This window comes from Paralichthys olivaceus, chromosome 6 (genome assembly GCF_024713975.1).
Source record: "Paralichthys olivaceus isolate ysfri-2021 chromosome 6, ASM2471397v2, whole genome shotgun sequence".
Classification (NCBI taxonomy): domain Eukaryota; kingdom Metazoa; phylum Chordata; class Actinopteri; order Pleuronectiformes; family Paralichthyidae; genus Paralichthys; species Paralichthys olivaceus.
The window spans coordinates 23,798,567-23,817,968 of NC_091098.1; the positions used below are offsets into that span (position 1 = coordinate 23,798,567).

The 19,402-nt window shown below is 39.3% G+C and overlaps 2 protein-coding genes across 2 annotated transcripts; one reads left to right on the top strand and one right to left on the bottom strand.

Moving 5' to 3' along the window:
- Nucleotides 1-1,547: 1,547 nt before the first annotated feature.
- nemp1 (nuclear envelope integral membrane protein 1) lies at nt 1,548-6,042 on the bottom strand. The gene is made up of 9 exons (XM_020104721.2): nt 5,885-6,042; nt 4,517-4,638; nt 4,111-4,327; nt 3,948-4,020; nt 3,771-3,864; nt 3,558-3,672; nt 3,126-3,351; nt 2,666-2,845; nt 1,548-2,356 (listed from the first exon to the last, which is right to left on the bottom strand). Exons 1-9 carry the CDS (start codon nt 5,991-5,993, stop codon nt 2,188-2,190), a joined length of 1,305 nt encoding a protein of 434 aa, XP_019960280.1. The 5' UTR covers nt 5,994-6,042; the 3' UTR covers nt 1,548-2,187.
- A 4,209-nt stretch (nt 6,043-10,251) lies between these two features.
- Nucleotides 10,252-19,295, top strand: cd63 (CD63 molecule). The gene is made up of 8 exons (XM_020104686.2): nt 10,252-10,680; nt 11,469-11,554; nt 14,766-14,954; nt 15,371-15,445; nt 15,538-15,636; nt 15,856-15,999; nt 18,019-18,102; nt 18,698-19,295. The coding sequence occupies exons 2-8, from the start codon at nt 11,489-11,491 to the stop codon at nt 18,761-18,763; spliced, it is 723 nt and encodes a 240-aa protein (XP_019960245.1). The 5' UTR covers nt 10,252-10,680; nt 11,469-11,488; the 3' UTR covers nt 18,764-19,295.
- The last annotated feature ends 107 nt before the right edge of the window (nt 19,296-19,402 follow it).

A 19,402-nucleotide genomic window follows, 5' to 3' on the forward strand; every position in this document is an offset into this window, starting at 1 on the left:
CCTGGTGTGCACACGTTGTTGCCTGATCTTTATTACACGTGGTGAAGTAGGAAAATTGCTACGGAGAATTCAAGCATCAATTGATCAGTCGTGGGCCTGTTTGTAAGCAGTGGGGAACTCCCAGCACTTTACATGAAGCTACCATAAGGGGATGGCTGCCAGTGCAATAGGCTCATTTATCCAAGGGATTCCCCCACACACACACACACATACACACTCTTGTGTTAAGTATTCATACTGGTAGTGAGGTATCCCTGTTAGTTATGCATGTTTTGAGGAAGTAGCGCACAGGAAATGCTGCCGCGTGCAAATGTTTGTATTCCAAACAGCCTGGGAAACACATGCAAATATCTTACGCACTGTATCAGCTGTTTCAAAGATGTTGTGTAATCATTTGCATCAGTTTTAAAGGGGGGGGGGGTGTTCGCCGCTAATGCTGGGGGATGGGATTCACGGGACAGTTGGGCTAAATGTCACTGTCCCCAAGGCGTCAAATATGGCTCACTGAAAGTTTGTGAGTGGGAGGGAAAGGATGAATATGTTTTTCTGATGCAAGATTAACACTATCTCGCTTGAGCAGGAAGCAAACATACCCCCGCCCGTAATTTCAATCAATCTGCCTTGACGTCACTCGAGTGCCATTCTAGTTTTGATTTTTGAAAAAATTTACCAAAGGACATGTCATAGTTAATGTGCACATATGAGAAAGGTTAGAAACTGATTTGCTGCAGATGCTGAACCTTCCTGAAATATTCTGGAAATTAAATTTAGGGTTTAACACGTTAACAGAGGCTCAGTTGTATTGTCAGGGTTTTTCAAAGTAAAAGTTTGGATTCCAGTTATCTGCAGAATAAAACATGATTCATAATGATGACCGAGTGATTAACTTCACAAACATGTACTTAAACTTAAAGCATAGTAGTTACAATCCCGAGCAACTTGTGGAAGTACCTTCTTTGATATAATTCAGTCATCGGCTGTTGGACAGTTGGAAAGTCCACAAGGTTCATGATCGTCTTTCTCTCACACAATTTACAGATTAAACAAAAATGCCCCAAAAGTTGCTGCTCAGCAAGAATAAACTGTTTTTTCATTTTTGTACCAACAATGTACAATAATATAAAAGTAATGGTTTCCTGCACCCTGCAATCAGAAGTACAAAAGATTTAATAAGTGAATTTAAAATATTAAAAGTAAACATACTCATTGGCCAATTATACTTACATATTAATAGTGTATTATTGAAGATGAATTTCATGAAACAGGTGGCCAAAGAAAAGCCACATTTTAATTACTTCTGTTACTGTTGGTTCGTTTTTTGAGTAACTATAACTTTGAGATAAAAGTTATCCAGTACAAAATTACATTTGCCTTTTAACTTTAGTAAAGTATTAGTAAAATGGGAATTACAAGTAAAAAATACCTCAAAACTACTTTTACTTTGCACCATCAATGAAATCCTTTTTTAGAAAAGTGAGTTTTTGGCTTCACATGCGTTACACAATTAAAGTAACGCAATCGGATACAATGATACAAGTACATGCATGTCAGTGTGCAATTTTTCTTTTTTTAATTCAAAATACTTTGGAAAACCTCGGCTGATTAGTCCATTAAAATGAACATGTGAAACACAAAACAGGAACAAGCGGTTCCTCCCTGAAGAAAACATCTGGAACAACAACCACCACTGTTCAGAGACGAGTGAACTAAGCACAGTGATGTACGCACGTTATCTCGACTCTCCTACTGCAGCTTTGAAAACTAAAAACCTTTTCTAAACTATGACTAAAAGAACGCACAGTTCAAAACTACCAGCACCCAGTAAAAATTCACTTTGACTTCCAAAGAGCCTCGATCAGAGTTTCAGCTTTTCAGTAAACTCAATTTTGACATGAGCCTTTGTTCCCTTAAAAAGAAGAGATGGCTTTAGTGCACAGTTTTTGAAACTATGAAACAGACACATGCTGATAATGACCAGACTGTTCTGCCCGGGAGTGTCGGTCAAGTTGTCACCTGTGACTGAAGTGATGATCCGGGGTTTTAAAACCATCCACCACAGCACATTTACATGGACGTTTGCAAAGAAGCTGCAGGGAGCCATTTGTCCGAGCACCTCTCTGAAAGGCAGCGATGCAGTAATTGTTTTAATTTTCAAAAACAAATCCAACACAGTACTTGCTCCTCGTCTCACTCTGGTACCATCAGAGGCTTCAGTTCTTCTTCTTCTTCTTCCTCGTCGTCGTCAGTGTCAAAGAATTCATCCTCGAAAAATGATCCACCAAAGCCGTATTCCTGAGCGTGGACAGACACCTCATTTGACATCAAGTGAGGTGACCCCTCAATAAAATCAGCAAACCTGTGGAGCAAAGTCATCTATCAGTAACACATATGTGTGTATGTATATATATATATGTATATATATATATATGTATAAATAAGCATGTATCATTATTTAAGAGAACTCACATACTAAGCAAATACATGTTTAGTATTATATCCAGGAATTGAGATTTTACTGTTTTCCCCAGGAATAAATCATGGGTCTTAATTTTTTAATTAGTTAATTCTTCCATACCAAGGCGGGGGATGGGCTTAAATCGTGCTTTAAAAGACGTTGTGCATTAATAAGTTATTTAGGAATAAAAAAATAATATAAAGTTGGCACCTTTTTGGGGACTGAAGCCTCGACACTGCTCTCCAGGGGCTGAACTCTGGGCTGTGACAGATCTTCCTCAGCTCATCCAGTGCTCGTCGAGTCTCTTCCTCCGCCTCCTTCTGATACTCCTCCTCAGTCAACAGGCGACGTGGCTTCGGCTTCCAGCGACCAGTCAACCGTCTGATTTTCCTGCAACAATCATTCATTCGGAATTCACATTCAGGAAATGTCAATTTCGTTAAATCTAAGTGGCTGCAATAAAAATAAACATCACGCAAGGTTTTTCAAAGAACGTATTATTGATGAAGTACAGGAAATATTAAACATGTATCTTGTACTGTGTCAAAAAACTCATGTGCCTACATTAACAAAGTCGGCAAGGCCATAGACACACACACACACACTGAGTGATTTTCAGTTGCAGTACAGAGCTTTCACGCCCCCTCCTGTCAGCTTTCAGAACACTCACCTCCATGCAGTAACTGCCATAAAGACTGGGTACTCCAGATTTTTGGAGAGCAAAGCTGCCACCATGATAGCGAATGCAACTTGCTGTATTTGAATTCCTAAGTAAATCAGGAGTAGGCCGAACAGCTGCAGTGTCCACGACAAGATGTTGATGTTCTTCTCATCCACCAGGGGGCCGTAACGGTAACACACGGCAAAACTGATGAATCCCACCACTCCGACGTAACCTGACGTAAAAAAAATGGATTACAGAAACAGATGAGACAAATCTAAAGGAGACAAATCCGTGTTGAGATGTTTACTTACATGCTCAGTGGTCCCACAATATCTAAAGCTATAATGTTTTTAAAAACTAAGAGCCTTTCTTTGGTCTGATGTTTCCAATTCCATTGACTCATTATCTCTGTAACTTGTGTTCATGAGGAGTTTGTACCTAAAGCCATGTGCCAGTGTTCTCGTAGAATTATGCTGAGGTTCCTGCAGACGAGCTGAATGGCGTACACAGAGAATGACCAGCCACCGACAATCAACAAATAAAAAGGGCTTTTCTGTGGAAGCAAACACAAACTCATTAAGATAATTAAGTGGCCAAAGTGTTTTTTTAACCCAAAAATCACAGCTATTTGAGGACAATGACAAACTGTACCTTTGGCAAAAAGCGAGCCAGAATGAAGAAGAGGATGATGAGAGAGGCGATCATGCCTGTGCTCATACCAGCAGAGTAGAAGAAAACTTGACTCCTTCACATTAGGAGAAAAAAAACGTTAATAACGTAATAATAATGCTCTGACGACCCTAATATTGAAGGTTAAGTATAAATTACCTGCTGAGTGAATCTGCAAAGATCAACAGCAACGCCCCAGAGAGGAAAACCAAAAACAGATAGATATCAAACTCTGCAGAGAAAAAACAAACACGTCATATATCAGAATATCAGTCTTGTTATATTTGTCAGAGATCAGAAAACGAATTAGTGTCCATCTTACTGCGCAGGGGCTTGACAGTGTACTTGGCTTTTGCACTGGGGTCGATCTTGAAGCACGTCTTCTTGCTGAATAGGCCGATGTTAATGGTGGTTTCATTGTGCCGCTCACGTAACAAGCTCTGAAACCAGCTCCAGACACTGAAGCGCTCCAACTCCTGCAGCTCCTCCTCACCTTCCACGATTACCAACTTGAACACGTTGGAGCTCCACACTTTGACCTGTCGGACATCTTTAGTTATAACAGAACTAAAACAACTGCGTTTCAACGTAAAGGAACTGCCAGAGGAAAGTTCAGTCACATATAACCACTATTACCAATAATTCCTCTGTTGCTGAAACGTTTAACGCAGAGACAAGGAGCGATGATAAACAGCTGTTGTTGGCTGCGCTCCACTCAAACAACTTACCTGAATTCTGGTCCATGTTTGCCGCCAGGTGGGCACGATGGAGTTTTGGTAACAGAACCGATTGGACCCCGACAGGATGTACTCTTCTCCATCATGCAGATCAATTACTGGACTTTCATTACCTGGGTTTGATCAGCAGAGATATGTACGTTATATATATGTTACACTAAGTCTATGTCACATGTTACTTACATGTTAAGCTGAAAGACATGAAGTTTAAATTCAAATATTTATGATTAAAAGAACTGAACATTGAACACGAGGTCTTGATGACATTATAAACTAACTTCGAGTTATTTTGCAATATTTTGCAGTCCAACTGTTACAAGCACTGATCCTGTTGTTAGATGATGACGCCCTTTGTCTTAAATTGTCTCAATACTTTATGACCTCCTCCCCCGTCCATGACACTCAGCCTCATTCCCACCAGCTCCCGTCGAAAAACTTTCTTGACTGTATGCCCCTGCTATTTAAACTTTACATTTTATTTACAGAATAAGCAATAAAGAAATGAAAAAGGCACATATGTTTTCATTTTATATGAAAAGGTTTTTTAATCTGTCATTATCTTAGGATTCAAATGATATTTCAGTCATTATATTTTTACTTACTACTATATATACATCCACGTAGACCCCCTAAAAATCCATATTCGCGAGACTTAACCTGAAATCTAATGTATTATGGATTGACATCTCCAGATCACTGTGATTTGTATTGAGGTGAATCAGCCTCATTGATTTGAATGGAGGGGACAAAGTAATACAACACACTTCATTATATTCTACAAAATGAGGATGATGAATATTGTTGAAAGACTTTTTATATGCTTAATGAAATGTAAATAAAAAAGGGGGGATGTGTATTAATGTTGTATTATTTATATGAGAGGAGCAGGTAACACAACAAGTTCTTCCTCTCGCTCACTTTTCTTTTACAGAACAAGTAGAAGTCAAGAGTTTCATCTTGTTTTCTTTGGATTCCACTGAAATAAACTTCCCTTTTTAAACACAGTTGCAGAACCGGCAGTGATTTCATCTTGTAGTGTCTCACCCGGTGTTGTTGTAGAAATGGTGAGTGGTTAATTCGTGAAGGGTAACACGGTGACGAGGTTTTTTTTTTGCAGGTTTCGGCAAAACAACAAAATAAAACTAGTATTTAAACTCCACCAAGTTTCCAGTCTGCACAGAGACAACGAGGACGCGCGAGCCAGGACACATCAGAGTCCAAATACAGAGTTCCGAGGAGATGTTCGGTTACAGCAACAACAAACACAAGCTAACACGAGTTAGCCTGAGCGACACTCGTTTCCAGGGCACCTCCTTCGAGCCGCAGCCTGTGTTGAGGCGTCGTGACGCAGCCTCTCACCTGAGTCCTGGTGCGAGTCCGGAGGGAAACCGAGGAGCAGCGCCACGAGAACCAGGAACGTCCCGCGGGTCGAGCCGGAGCCGTTTGTCATTTTCATGTGTCCCGCCATGATGAGAGTCCCACGACCCGCCTCTTCCGCCTCTCCGCGCAGAGTGACGCACCGCGCAGCCAATCACACACACACGACGCTGGATGTCGTCATCAGCGGTGCGCGTTCAACGTCGCGACGTGTTTGCGTGTTGGACTTTACATCACCACGCTCAGTGGAGAGAACTTTTCAATTTAATTACCTTTTCAATATATGTTTTAAAATACAAGTGTGTAGATTCGCCGGTCACATTCTGGTCAAGAAATTATATTTAGTTATTTATCTTGTGCACAGAGTTAATGTCTACGGTGGCCGAGAGAGCTCAACACATATGCAAATTTTTAAAAAAAACACATGCAAATAGAAAAAACTAATTAAGAAAGCATGTTCATCAATTTGAGGACACGTGCGCTGTAAAAAGTCACAAAGTGAAGTTACTGAATTCTGCTACTCGTCAGTGGTGATGGGACGTTTTCATAATTTATAGCACACGTGAGTTACATTTCTGAAAAGGACTAAAACAATTGATGTCAGTTACTGTTGCCGACTGATATTTTTACTGTTTGAATGTCTTGGGATTTAACCGCTTCAGGACAATAAAATAATAGTGATTTTGAATTTGAGTGTAGCTAAACACATAGTGTCCTTTAAATGAATAACGCCACTGGAGTTTTCCAATACAGATCAATCAAATGTCAAACGTGATTGCAATAGGATTTGTCTGTCTTTGGTGCTCAGTGCAGGACAAATACAAACTATTTTATCAAACTGTTTACCTTTGGTGCTGACGAGATAACATGTAGTTTGACATTGGTGGAGTAAGTAAATACGAGGCCTCTCTTCTAAATAAAGGATAGGCAGTGGATTTGTGCTTCACGGTGTGAGTATAGGAATTAAAGGTAGAGTGTGTAGAATTTTGTGATATCTAGTATTGAAGTTGCATGTTGCAGCTGAACACCCCTCACCTCACCCTCTCCTTCCAAACATGAAAAAGAACCTGTGCCAGCTTCAGTTGTCATAAAAACTCGAGAGGTGTTTAGTTTCTCCAGTCTGGACTAAAGTAAAAAACATGGCAGCCTCCGTAGAGAGGACCCCCTCGATGTAAATATAAAGTATTTGAATATAAAGGGTCTTTTCTGGGCTAAAGAAAACTACAATCAATACAGTTTAGATGAAACGAAGGAGTGAAAACATCATGAGGATTATTCTACATCAAATTTCTGACAATTGTTCCCTTTCACCTGAAAACTTTTTTAAGCACAGAAAGAAAAAGTGAACTGACAGAGAAACTATATGTCGCTTAGTTTAGAGGACAGTTACGGACATCTTTATAGTTCCACAAGTGAAACAGGACCTGCCTCTAAAAATAACTACCTGTTTTAAGCCTAGTTTGTTTTGCTCAAAAGACAAAATGTCATTCACCTTGAAACCAAAGTATTTATACAGGGACACAAGGTGTGTATAAATATTTGCACAAAGGCTATGAGACAGAAGATGGTCTATTGTAAGTGTTAAAAGTCACTTCTCTGCTGCTCTTGGTAACAGGAGCCTAAATGTCTGCTGTGAAAAACATTTACATGAAAGATGACATAAATAAATAAAACGTATCTGATTGTACAAAGATCAGATCCAAAGACACGACTGTTTATTTAGATTGTTTGTATCAAGAACAGTGTAATCTGTGTACAATTTGATTGCAAGAGATTGATTTGTCAAGTAGTGTTTTATTTCTGAACTAACCTGATAATAAAATAAACAAATAGGAGTTAATAAACGTTAATTAAAAGCTGATAAAAGGTTTCAGGATATGTAACCACCAAACACAGCACTCATACGTTCTCATAAATGATTCAAATTCAAATCTTAGTTCTTTATCAACCACCTTTATTGATATGCTGATGTTATTGGTGGCTTGAGGTCTGCTGAGAGATGTGGGTCACACAGGTGTTTGTTTTTGATACGCTTGTTACACAGAGAGTGAGCGAGACCAGCTGAGGTCGGTGATTCGCTCCACTTTATTCACCTTAACAGTAGCAATGTGAGAAAACATGCAGCGTGAGTCAGACGTCCACACTGAGTACTTACATCGAGGAGTACAAGGAAATACTTCATTTGTGTCAAACCAACTTCCACCTAAATATTATTAACCTATAACCTTTCCTCTTTTTGTTTCTAAACTGATGTCATTGATTGTAAATGGAACAAAATGCTTCCTCCATAAAAATGTGACCTTTCACTCCGGAATTCTTCCAAAGCATTCAGCGAGGCTTGTGACTGTCACCACATGACCAGAACTTTGAGCGCCCAGTTCACTAGGATCAGTCTTACACTTCAATCATCTGTGGCCATAAAATAAAACACACTGGACTCTCATGATGTTTGCGATACGTCTGAAAGATTTCTTAAAGCGAGAGCTTGATGATCTGGATTCAGCCGTCTCCTCACTTCATGTGGTTCCTCCTTTTTAAGGAGAAGTTGAGCTGTCATCACTTGAGTTCTTTGAAAACCTTGCTCAAGGTTCAACAGTTATCTCATGATCAGAGGATGTTACTCATTGGCACGTAAAAGAGCAAACAGGAACTGGGTTTCTTATAAACATTGACATGATGTTTCATCTTCTAGAAATGTGACAGAATCTGAATAAACATAAACTCTAAATGGGAGAATGTGACAGGGAATAGGTGGAGACAGTCAGAGTCATTAATTAGGTCTGTTATAACAACATTCTAGGTTATTAACAGGTTTTCATCCTTTATTATTACTGGTAGTTTTGGCTCTACCTGATTTAATCTAAAATCCTGGGCAATGCAGTCTTCTTTTCTTTACACAGTAATTTAGATCCTCTCCTGTCTCCTTTATGTTGTGTCGCTGCTCAACAAATGATTTTCTTCTGCTATGTAAATAATCAGACCATATTGGGACTGTCCAACTCACAGTGTTTAATGTTTTATCGGTGATGGAAACATGACACAAGCGTGAATGTACTAATTTGATAAGACAGTGAGTCGAGAGAGTGCCTCACGGAGGAAAAACCCTCAAATTCAAACTCCCCTACCAGTAATGGAAAAGGAGTCAATCGCCTTTTCCGCATTCAAAAGATCAACTCTGTTTGGTCCTGTGATGAGCTGGCGACTTGTCCAGGGTGTAACCCTTCTCTCACCCAATGCGACTTCACTCCACTGCGCACACTCTGGCTCCAAATGACGTCAAAAGCACATGGAGGCTGCATCAATATTTGGAATACTTCAGCCTCATATTTGTACAATGGGAGGACTGAAGACGTGTCGTCCATCTTTATTAACAACATACTATTTATGTTGAACTCCTTTGTCCAGTTGGTAATTCATTGCTCCGTAGTATTTCTATTTCATCTCTCTTTAATTTAATTCAGTAAAGTTAAACTTATACATTAAACACACAACTACTTTAATCCAATCCCTCTGTGAATGCGACAGCTTACGAACGCCTAAAGGGAATTCTCTCAAATTTGGCACACATGTTAGATCTACAGATGAACCGATTAGAATTTGCTGGGCAAAGGTTAAAGGGCGTATGTCAAAGGTCAACGTATATGAATCTATTAAGAAAAAAATGTATGTAGACGGAAACTGAACTGGTTGACGGAGGCACACACTTGCAGTGTGGTACTTTTAGTTTTGTCTCTGTCGCTGCCAGTTGGTCGTTGTGAAAACTGTTGAGTCTCGCTGTAAAAATCTGAGGTCTCCTCTGGAATTATTAAGAATGTGTTTTTTCAAGGGAAACCTGAAAAGACAGGCAGCAGTGTAAGGCAGAAACGAAAAACAAGATCCAAAGAACCAAAAAACAGTCCAGAGGACATTTCAAGGATCCAGCTACAGAACCAGGTCAGTAAAAAACAGCAGCATCTTAAAGAATCTGCCTCCAGTTCTCTCATTCTGGTTTTAAATGCATTAAGAACATTTTGAGAACGCAGACAGTGATGCCTGACACATTTTTGCACAATGCAGACACACAGGGACTCATCAGCAGCGATGACAAGACATTGTACAGAGCAGAAGTGAGAAGCTGGTGTGATGGCGTAACAACAAGACAACTAAAGAAATGGTTGTGTGTTTTATATTGTGTTTTCTGCTGCACTGTTCTCTCTTTTTGCACTTTGGCCTGTGAGAAAGCCGTAAACTGTGGATGTGGATGAAAACCAATAAAGTAGACTTTACTTGACTTGACAGGGAGCAGGCCCGGATCTCACAGTGATGAGTCAGAGCTTTACAACTTGTCATGAATCTCAGGGACGCATGAGGGCTCTGCTCAGCATGTGCAGATGCTGGGCAGAGGTTTAAAATATAAAGGAGTCACTTTTTAAAATAAGATAAGATAAGGCAAGTTAAGATAATCCTTTATCAGTCTCCACAATGGGGTAAATCTGCAATATTACAGCAACAGGAGTCATACATAGGTTTATAGAGTAAAACCAGAGTTGAACCAGGGTTGAGTGTAGTTCAACTGGGAGCAGTGGGAGGTATTTTTGAGTGTTGCGTTTAACGAGGAGACCCTGAATGCACCATACAAAGTTATGGTCAAAGAGAGAAAAGTTGTGGAGGAGGAGAAAGAAGAGGAGGAGGAGGAGCAGGAGGAGGAGGAGGACGGACTATAAACTATACCTACTGACTAACATCAACACTTCGTCGTCTCCTGCTCCTCGCCACAGGATATCTCTCTCCTCACGAAGGTAGGACTGAAGCACTCAAACGCATCCCTCCACGCTGAAGCTCCTTCTCGTGGTTTTATTTCCGGTGGTGGGTTTTTGTGTTTTTTGGCGCAGAACGAGTTGCGCACTTTTTAAACAAACGACGTCGTCATTAAGAAATAAAAAAAAGGAAGAGCTCCAGCTCCCGCTGTTTGTGTTCACCTCGCACCATTTTAACTCCGTAATGAATTCAATCAGAGGAGGAGGAAGTGGTTAATGGAGTTTAGCCCCGGTCGACAAAGCGGGTATTGTCGCTAACGGTCCCGGGGCAGGGCAGGGCAGGGCCGGGGAGATCTGGCTCGGTCCCCCGCCCCCTCCTCCTCCTCCTCCTCCCTCCCTTCTGTCCTCCTCAGAGCTGTGGTTCTTTTTACTCCTCCATGTTGACTGTGATGAAAAGTTTTACTTGTGAGTTTGTCCCGTTTGCTCTCCAATGCAAAGCTTTTATCGTCTGCCTGTTTTTTTTTTTTTTTTTTGCTGTGAAACTGTCAAATAATAGAAATAACATCACATCATGCTCACATGGAAGAAAGAATAAAAACGAGGGGAAGTGAGTCACACCTCGTCCTCTTCATGGCTCAAGGCCTCACATTTAGTTCAGGTTCAGACAACTTTATTGACACCAAGGAGGGGAATTCATTTGCACACACAACATCCAGTATGAAGGGAATCAACATGTCAGTCCTGTGTCTCACATCACAGCTGATGTTTGTGTGCAGGTCAATGCAAGTGTACATGTGTTTGCTTTCTCCTCCTCCTCCTCCTCCTCCCAGGAACTCGATCCTCGTCAGCCATGGGCGTAGAGGGGGGAATGAAGTGTGTGAAGTTCCTGCTCTTCTTTTTCAACTTCATCTTCTGGGTGAGCTCGCTCGTCTCAAAGTCAACACAACGCCGCCTTCACGGGAAACAAGACATACATTTTGAAATACCATATATCCCAGTGTACATCAGCTCATATGTTTTTTTTTTAAAGCACAAGGGAAATGTGTCCACTTGAGACATCTCTCGTTGTTTCCATCCACGTGACTTAGATTATGAGTTTTTCAACTTTCCGGTGCGAGTGGTTGCTAACAAACAAGGTTAACCACAAGGTCAACACAGACACACGATGCAGTGTGAGGTGAGGGGAGCTTGTGGTGGCAGTAAACAAGAAAAACATTTTGAAATAAATTAAGATATTTCACAATATGCATCAGCTGATACCTTCTGAGGCAGTGTGAAATGTGTTCACTGCCTCCCACATGACTCTGACCATGGGTTAATGAATTGTTACCCAACAACATCTGTTACAATCATTTAATGAATGTCAGGTAAACAATGACAGCAGCTCCGGATTAATTGCCTCTAATGAATTGTCGACTGACTCACATGTTTGTTTAAATTCTCACTGATGGCAGCACAGGGAGACGTATCCTGGACAGGAGCTCACATTTCCTGGTTGTAATGTTTGCAGTTTCTTCACGGTTTGTTTGGCAGCTTTAGAGCAGGAGTGGGTGATGATGGAATGTGAATCTTATGACCAGATTTCAAAGTGTAACCGTATCATGTGACTCATCCAGATCAACGTCTAGTTTTTTTTATTTTCCATCCATCACAGACATAGGGCCACTTACAACCTGCAGCACTGAGTACAAATCTGAAAATCATTTCTTTATGGGAAAGACGAACTGTAGAATGACTAAGCTGGTTTTATTCTCTCTTCACGGTGCACATTTGTAGGTTGGCAACTTATTTTCATTTGCATTACGAATGGAAATGCTTCATTTTAACCCCTGCGATCATTCATAGCATTTATAGGTTATAACTTACCACACAGTGGTCAAGCAATTATAACTTTATAACACAGTATTCGCCTACAGTTAAAACTTCCTCTATTAGGACATTAGAATGTCATATGGATTTTTGTTCAGTGATTCCAATACAAATAGAGAGTAAAACATTTCTGATACCAATATATCAGCTGATATGTATATTTTTTTTTTTAAATGACGATTTTTAAGATGTCATTATCAAACCCTTGTGACAAAGAAATGTAATTGAGATTTAATATTTTACAATTTAATCACAAGCTTTATTGCAAATAACTATAAATAAACACGTACAACCAATTAAAAAGAACTTTAATTCAGAAAAAATCTCTTCAGCTTGGTTTATTTTGATAAGTAAAAGCTTTTATATCTCCGCATATTAGCAAACACAAACGCAGACACCAATTATATTTAGAGTTATTGATTGATTATTCAGTTCATATAAATGCTGAAAAGAGACTTCAAGTGTTTTAGGACATTTAAACCATATACCACTCTTTTGTGTAATTGGACGAAGATGATCTTTCATCAGCTGCAACAGCTCGAGTGGAGGCTTGTGTCTAAACAGATAATATTGTAAAATACAGTTTTATTTGTACAAACATTTTCCATGGAGAAAATGTAATTGTTGATAAATACCTCACATTAATAAGGAGTTAAAATGTTCTTATATATGCTTCCAGCTAAATGTGTTTTAAACCTGTTGATAAATGTTTAGATACTGCTTATACATTTTACAATGTGGGATTAAAGTAAAGTGTTTAATTAATCTGATATTTACAATTGATCATATCTCCAAGACAAATGTTTTGTCCGTCCAACTAAACCAACCAACCCAAAAAAAATACGTTAAATATTTGACCATATATCAAAAAGGTTGCAGATTTTTTTTTTGACTTATCAATTAATTGAATAACATTAAAATCAAACTAAAGGAAAACACATAGCAGCATTCAGATCAACACTTTATTTTCTATTTTATTCTATTCTGGGATGTGTGTCACCCTCTTACTGTTCACTCCGCTCCATGTTTTTTAAAGTAAACCATCAGCCATTTGTTTGACTCAACTCAAATATTGACATTGGTGGTGAGAACGACTACTTGTCTGCAGCTGCAGCAACGACTTAACACGGACAATATAACAAACAGAGTCATCTGACATTCTATTGACTTCCAGTGTAAATGTTCAGGTCTTAATCCTGTCTGTTTTTATTCGATTTTACTTTAAATGCCTATATATTGTTTTTTTTTTATCGTTAAAAAAACCCCGATATAATTAAGTAGTTGGACCAGTTTGGCTGGCAGTTTTCCTTCCTGAGGCTTCTGTTAGTTACAGCAACTTTACTAAACTGTTGTAATATATGTCAAGACAATACTGCTGGAGAGACATGAGTCAAAGTAAATACAGAAGGAACAATCAGCTGACTGATCTGTACATTTTCTGTAACAACAAACACTTGAATTTTATGTTCCAAATCATCACAGTCTGTTATTGATGATATTACACTGATCCATCATGACAGTAATCATTGTGTAACCCCCCACTGACTCTGTTGTGTCCCACACTTGAACATCACACCTCATTATCTGATTTTTACAGCTGCACTCAGGAACTGAAGAGTGTTGAAACTTCCTTTCATTTGTTTGAGTTTAGGTTTTCATACAGGAACAGTTTGACTCTTGAGCAAGAGAATATTTACTCTATGAATTGATCTGGACTGAATGTTGAAATATGAATCCTCCCTTTAAGAGTTGAAGTATTTTACTTTAACGAACCATCAGTCAAAACACATCTTGTATTTTTACTAAATATTTACTACATTGTTCATTTTTATGAATTATATATATAAAAAAAACAGACTGACTCTTTATTCACATCTTGAAATTATACCCCAACATCCATTTGATGGTTTGCCAAGAAGTTTTATATTTAAGTTTTGTATTAAGATATTTATGTTGTGAATATATCTTCCAAATTTCAATTCCACCAAAACCTCCCAGCAAAATGAATGAACTTCCATTAATAAGCTAAAGTCAGCGAGCTAAACTAAACTCAGCATGTTAGCATTGTCATTGTTAGCATTCTGGCATTACAGATCTACTAGCATGGCTGTAGACTCTTTTACAGTTCACAAATTCAAACCAAAAGTTTTGCACACTTTGCTCACCATACCAAACCGAAAAATTCAATAAACTCACTATACCCCTTAAACACTGGGTTCATGTGAAGAAACTAAACAAATCATTTTCTTTTTGTGCAGCTATGCGGTCTAGCACTGATCGTGGTGGGAATCCTGGTGCAGATGGCTCTGCACAACACACTAATAATCCATGATGCGACAGCCTCTGGAGCTCCTATCGTTGTCATCGTAGTCGGTGTGGTGATTTTCTTCATCGCCTTCTTTGGCTGCTGTGGAGCCTGGAAAGAAAACTACTGCATGGTCACAATGGTAATTCATAAAGCTCATTATCATCAAAACAAAGAAAGTTGAATTTTGAGTGAAATTGTATAAACTACACTACACTTAGTAGAGTGCACTGAAATGCACACCCTCACAAAGATATCACCCTGAGATAGATGATTGTTTTTATCAAGATCCAAGATGCAATGTTAAAGAAGGTGAAAAAATCATTCCTGGCTCTTACCCTTTGTCTGGATCTGGGCCGAGATTTAATGTTTTCTTTCTTGGCCCATGTCACACCCTTCCATTAAGTTGAAATCCTTTCAGTTGTGTTTGTAATCCTGCTGAAAAACAATCAGACGGGTGAACATATAACCTCCACAGTGGAAGTAATAACACAAACGTCTGGTATCATAGAAAAATATTTAAGTTGTGAGTATTTTTCTTTTCTCCCTCCTCTGCAGTTTGCCATCCTTCTCTCACTGATAATCATTGTTGAGATTGCAGGAGCTATCGCCGCATACATCTTCAGAAACAAGGTGAGTGTAGAAAGTCACAGTTTTGTGAGTTATGTAAAACCCTGCAGAAGGTGTGGTTTAACGTCAGCTGCCATGTTGTGTCTCCCTTTAAGCTCTCAACTGTCGTCCAGGATAGCCTCACTGAAATGATTTCCAGTTACAACAACAGCACAGATGAATTCAGAGACACCGTGGATAAACTGCAGAAGGATGTGAGTTCATTGTGAAGCCTCTTCGGCAATATTTACTGACAACACCTTCACATAACACCGCTGCATCCTGTTGGTTGCTGCTGCTGACACCACCTTGTTTTTCTTTGCACCATCTGTTGACACAAGTTATATCCTTTTACTTTACATTGGTCACGTGCAGCCTTGTAGCTGGCATGTTAATATTGAATGTTCTTTTTCATTTGACTCATTTTCTTCTAGTTGAAATGCTGTGGTGTGAACAGTTCCTCTGACTGGAGAAGCTTCAAACCTCAAGGAAACTCTGTGCCTGACTCATGCTGTGTGAATGTCAGTGCAAACTGTGGAAATGGGACCATGACAGACCCTGCCAAAGTTCACCAGAAGGTATTGTGACTTCACGCTCTGTTGTCAAATTAATATGCATGAGATTAGTTAATCCTCAAGATTTCAGTCCCGAGGTTAGGCAGCACTTTCCTCTAACAACCATTGGAACCCATCTGAGGAGCAGCTGGTGTATTTGTTTACAGCGCAGACAAAGTCCGTCCAAAGTTATAATTTTATTGTTAGTTTTAATACCACATTTATAAAAAAAAAAATCTACATGTATGGGTTGATGATGCCACCTAGTGTTCCAAACGGTCTCAGACCCTTCAGGATCAATGCTTTTTTTTTTTTTTTTTTTTTTTTTTTTTTTTTTTTTTTTTTTGATAAGTCTGTTTATTGAGCATCAGCGATACAAATTGAAGACATAAAAGAGATACTAAACAATGCTCACATTTTTCCCAGTTTTACAATTTACAGTACCCCCCACCCCCCCTCCCACGCACCCACCCACACCTCATACCCCTGTAGAGGTCCCACCCCTACCTGTCTCTAGGTGAAGTGAAAAAAAAAAAAAAAAAAAAAAAAAAAAAAGAGAAAAGTAAAAAAGTAAAAAAAAAATAAAAAAAAAAAAATAAAATAAATAAATAAATAAACAAAAAAGAGAAAAGAGAGGGAAAGAGAGAAAAAAAAAAAAAAAGATATAATAAAACACAGATTGAGTAAACTAAAGAATAATTGTAAGTTTCAGTGAAGAGCAGAACTCAGACATCAGACTCCTCAGGTGTTATGTCTAATGAGTCTATGATAAACAACAAGGGGTTCCAGATTTGATCAAATTTCCTCAGAGAGCCCTTGAGGGAAAACCTTAGTCTCTCCAACTTTAAGTTGTACAGAACCTCTTTAACCCATCGAGTATAGGATGGGGGCAAGTTGTGCTTCCAGTTCAACAAAATTAAGCGCCTAGCCAACAAAGTGCAAAAGGCCATAGAATGTCGTGCCTCAGCGGTCAGCATGTTGGCGTGTGGGATACCAAAGAGGGCAGGGAGGGGATGAGGGTCAGCCACAAAATGGTAAGCAGTTTGAAGGGTATCAAAAATTTTGGACCAGAACTCTGAAAGCTTTGGACATGACCAAAACATGTGTATGAGATCGGCGGGGGACTGGTTGCATCTATTGCAAGTGTCAGCTACATTGGGATAGAATTTAGACAGTCTATGATTGGTGTAGTAAGTCCTGTGTATAAGTTTACATTGAATCAGCCCATGTCGGGCACAGACAGAAGATTTGTGGACCAACTCAAGGATATTTTCCCACTGATCTTCTTCAAAATTGAGCCCTAGATCCTGTTCCCACAGATGTTTTGTGTGTTGTGGGAAAACTGAAGTGATGGCGTCTATTGCATTAAAAATATGGGAGATATTCCCTTTCAGATTGGGGTTCATCCTGAGAAGGGTGTCTAACAGAGTCTGAGGGGGGGTGTTAGGGAAATCTGGGTAGTTTTTCTGGGCAAAATGTCTAATTTGAAAAAAACGGAAAAGATGAGATGAGGGGAGATTAAATTTAGACGATAGGTCACTGAAGGACATGAAAGTACCATTGTCGTAGAGGTCATTGATAGATGCTACACCTCTCTCCGACCACAACTGAAATGCAGAATCCATAATGGATGGTTTAAAACTGTGATTATGGGAAACTGGGGCAGAAATAGAGGAACCTTTCAGGCCAAAATGTTTCCTGAATTGCCAGGATCAATGCTTATGTAGAGCAGTTTCAAATCATGACATTTATATATATTTGAGAAAGTGAACATCCTCCGTCAGGAAACTTCAGAGGTGAGAAGCCCTCTATTATCTATCATACAAGTGTTGTTGCTCATAGTGTGTGTGTGTGTGTGTGTGTGTGTGTGTGTGTGTGTGATTTCAGGCCATGTATATAAAATAAACTTCAAACAATGAAAAAGTAACGTTGACAAAACACAGATGTTGAAAAGAAGTCAGTGTTTCACCCAGAGACAAAGCGTCTCTTAAAAAAATCTTCTGTCGGCAGATGGACTCTAACGTCTGTGTTTCTCTGATGCAGGGTTGTCATGATGCTTTGGAGGCGTTCCTGAAGAAAAACATCCTGTGGGTGATAGTTGCAGCTCTTGTGATTGCTCTCTTGCAGGTATGTAACAGAAGCACGACACATATGTGTTTGTCTTAACTGTACTTTTTTTTTTTTGCATTCTATTCCTTACGTTTTAGCATATTTCTCTCCACTCGGTGCCAAAGCAAGACGCACATGTCTTCACTAGTTTCAGACACTGTTCTCATTTTCCTATCCAGCGCCACATTGTTTGAATAGCTAATGCACTGATCAAGGTAATAATATACAGTATAGATATATGGTAGATGGTCTGCTCACTTCACACTCAGAGCTCAGAACCAGTTGTGGGTCAGTCCATCTGTGTCTGTGTCTCAATCCAATATCGTGAATTTAAAATAAATCTAAATATCAACATCATCTGGTGGCACTGCGAGCTGTGGTTTGACCCACTTGCCTGCTGTAGTTTATTTGAGGACGTAAAGGAAGACACGTTATGTATATACTGTGTGTGTGTCTGTGTGTATATATATATATATATATATATAGAGAGACAGAGAGAGAGTCCCTCTTATAACTAGAGTGTGTTCTCCTCATAGATTGAACTGTTGTGTTTCTCTCTATAATATTCTAAGATCTTGACCATAAATATTTCTCCTCTGTGTTCTCGTTCCAGATAATGGGCCTTGTTTTCGCCTGCGTATTGATGAGAGGCATCCGCAGCGGCTACGAAGTCATGTGATCCAGCTTCACATTGTAATGAGCAGGCTGTTCATGTCACACTTACCGGGAGCTTCATTTGTAAACATAAATATGTTCATCCTATAATTAAAGTTTGATACACAAAACTATATATTTAGTGTGAATGATGAGTCAGTATTCATGTTTTGTCGTGAGACAAAGTGTCTTAAAAGAAAGCCAACCTCTGCAGTCAGTAGATTGACTCAAACTTTTCTGTTTCTCTGATGCAGGGTTGACTTATGAGTCTAATTGTGATTTGCAGGTTTGGGTTGCACAAATAAATTTTGATTGTTGGAGTGATCACGATGCTGTGGAGGTTTTGCTGAAAAAACCCATCCAACTGTTGATGGTTGTAGCTCCAGCTAATGCTGACTCAGCATTCAGGCTATTGTTTTCCTGTTCTTTATCTTCTTCTCCTGCTGTAAGTTTTTGCATATGTTGGTTTTTTGGACCTGTCTTGGCGTCGAATTTGTTTTTATGTTTTGCTGGTTCCAGGCTGCAGTTTCTGTTTCTATTAAAGACTTAAAATTCCATCTTAATTTGCCGTAAGTGTTTATACAAACAGAGAATCAATACACCATGTAACAATGTCGTGTAGCACCTTTCAAGAACAAAAGTCACAAAGTGCTTTACATGTAAA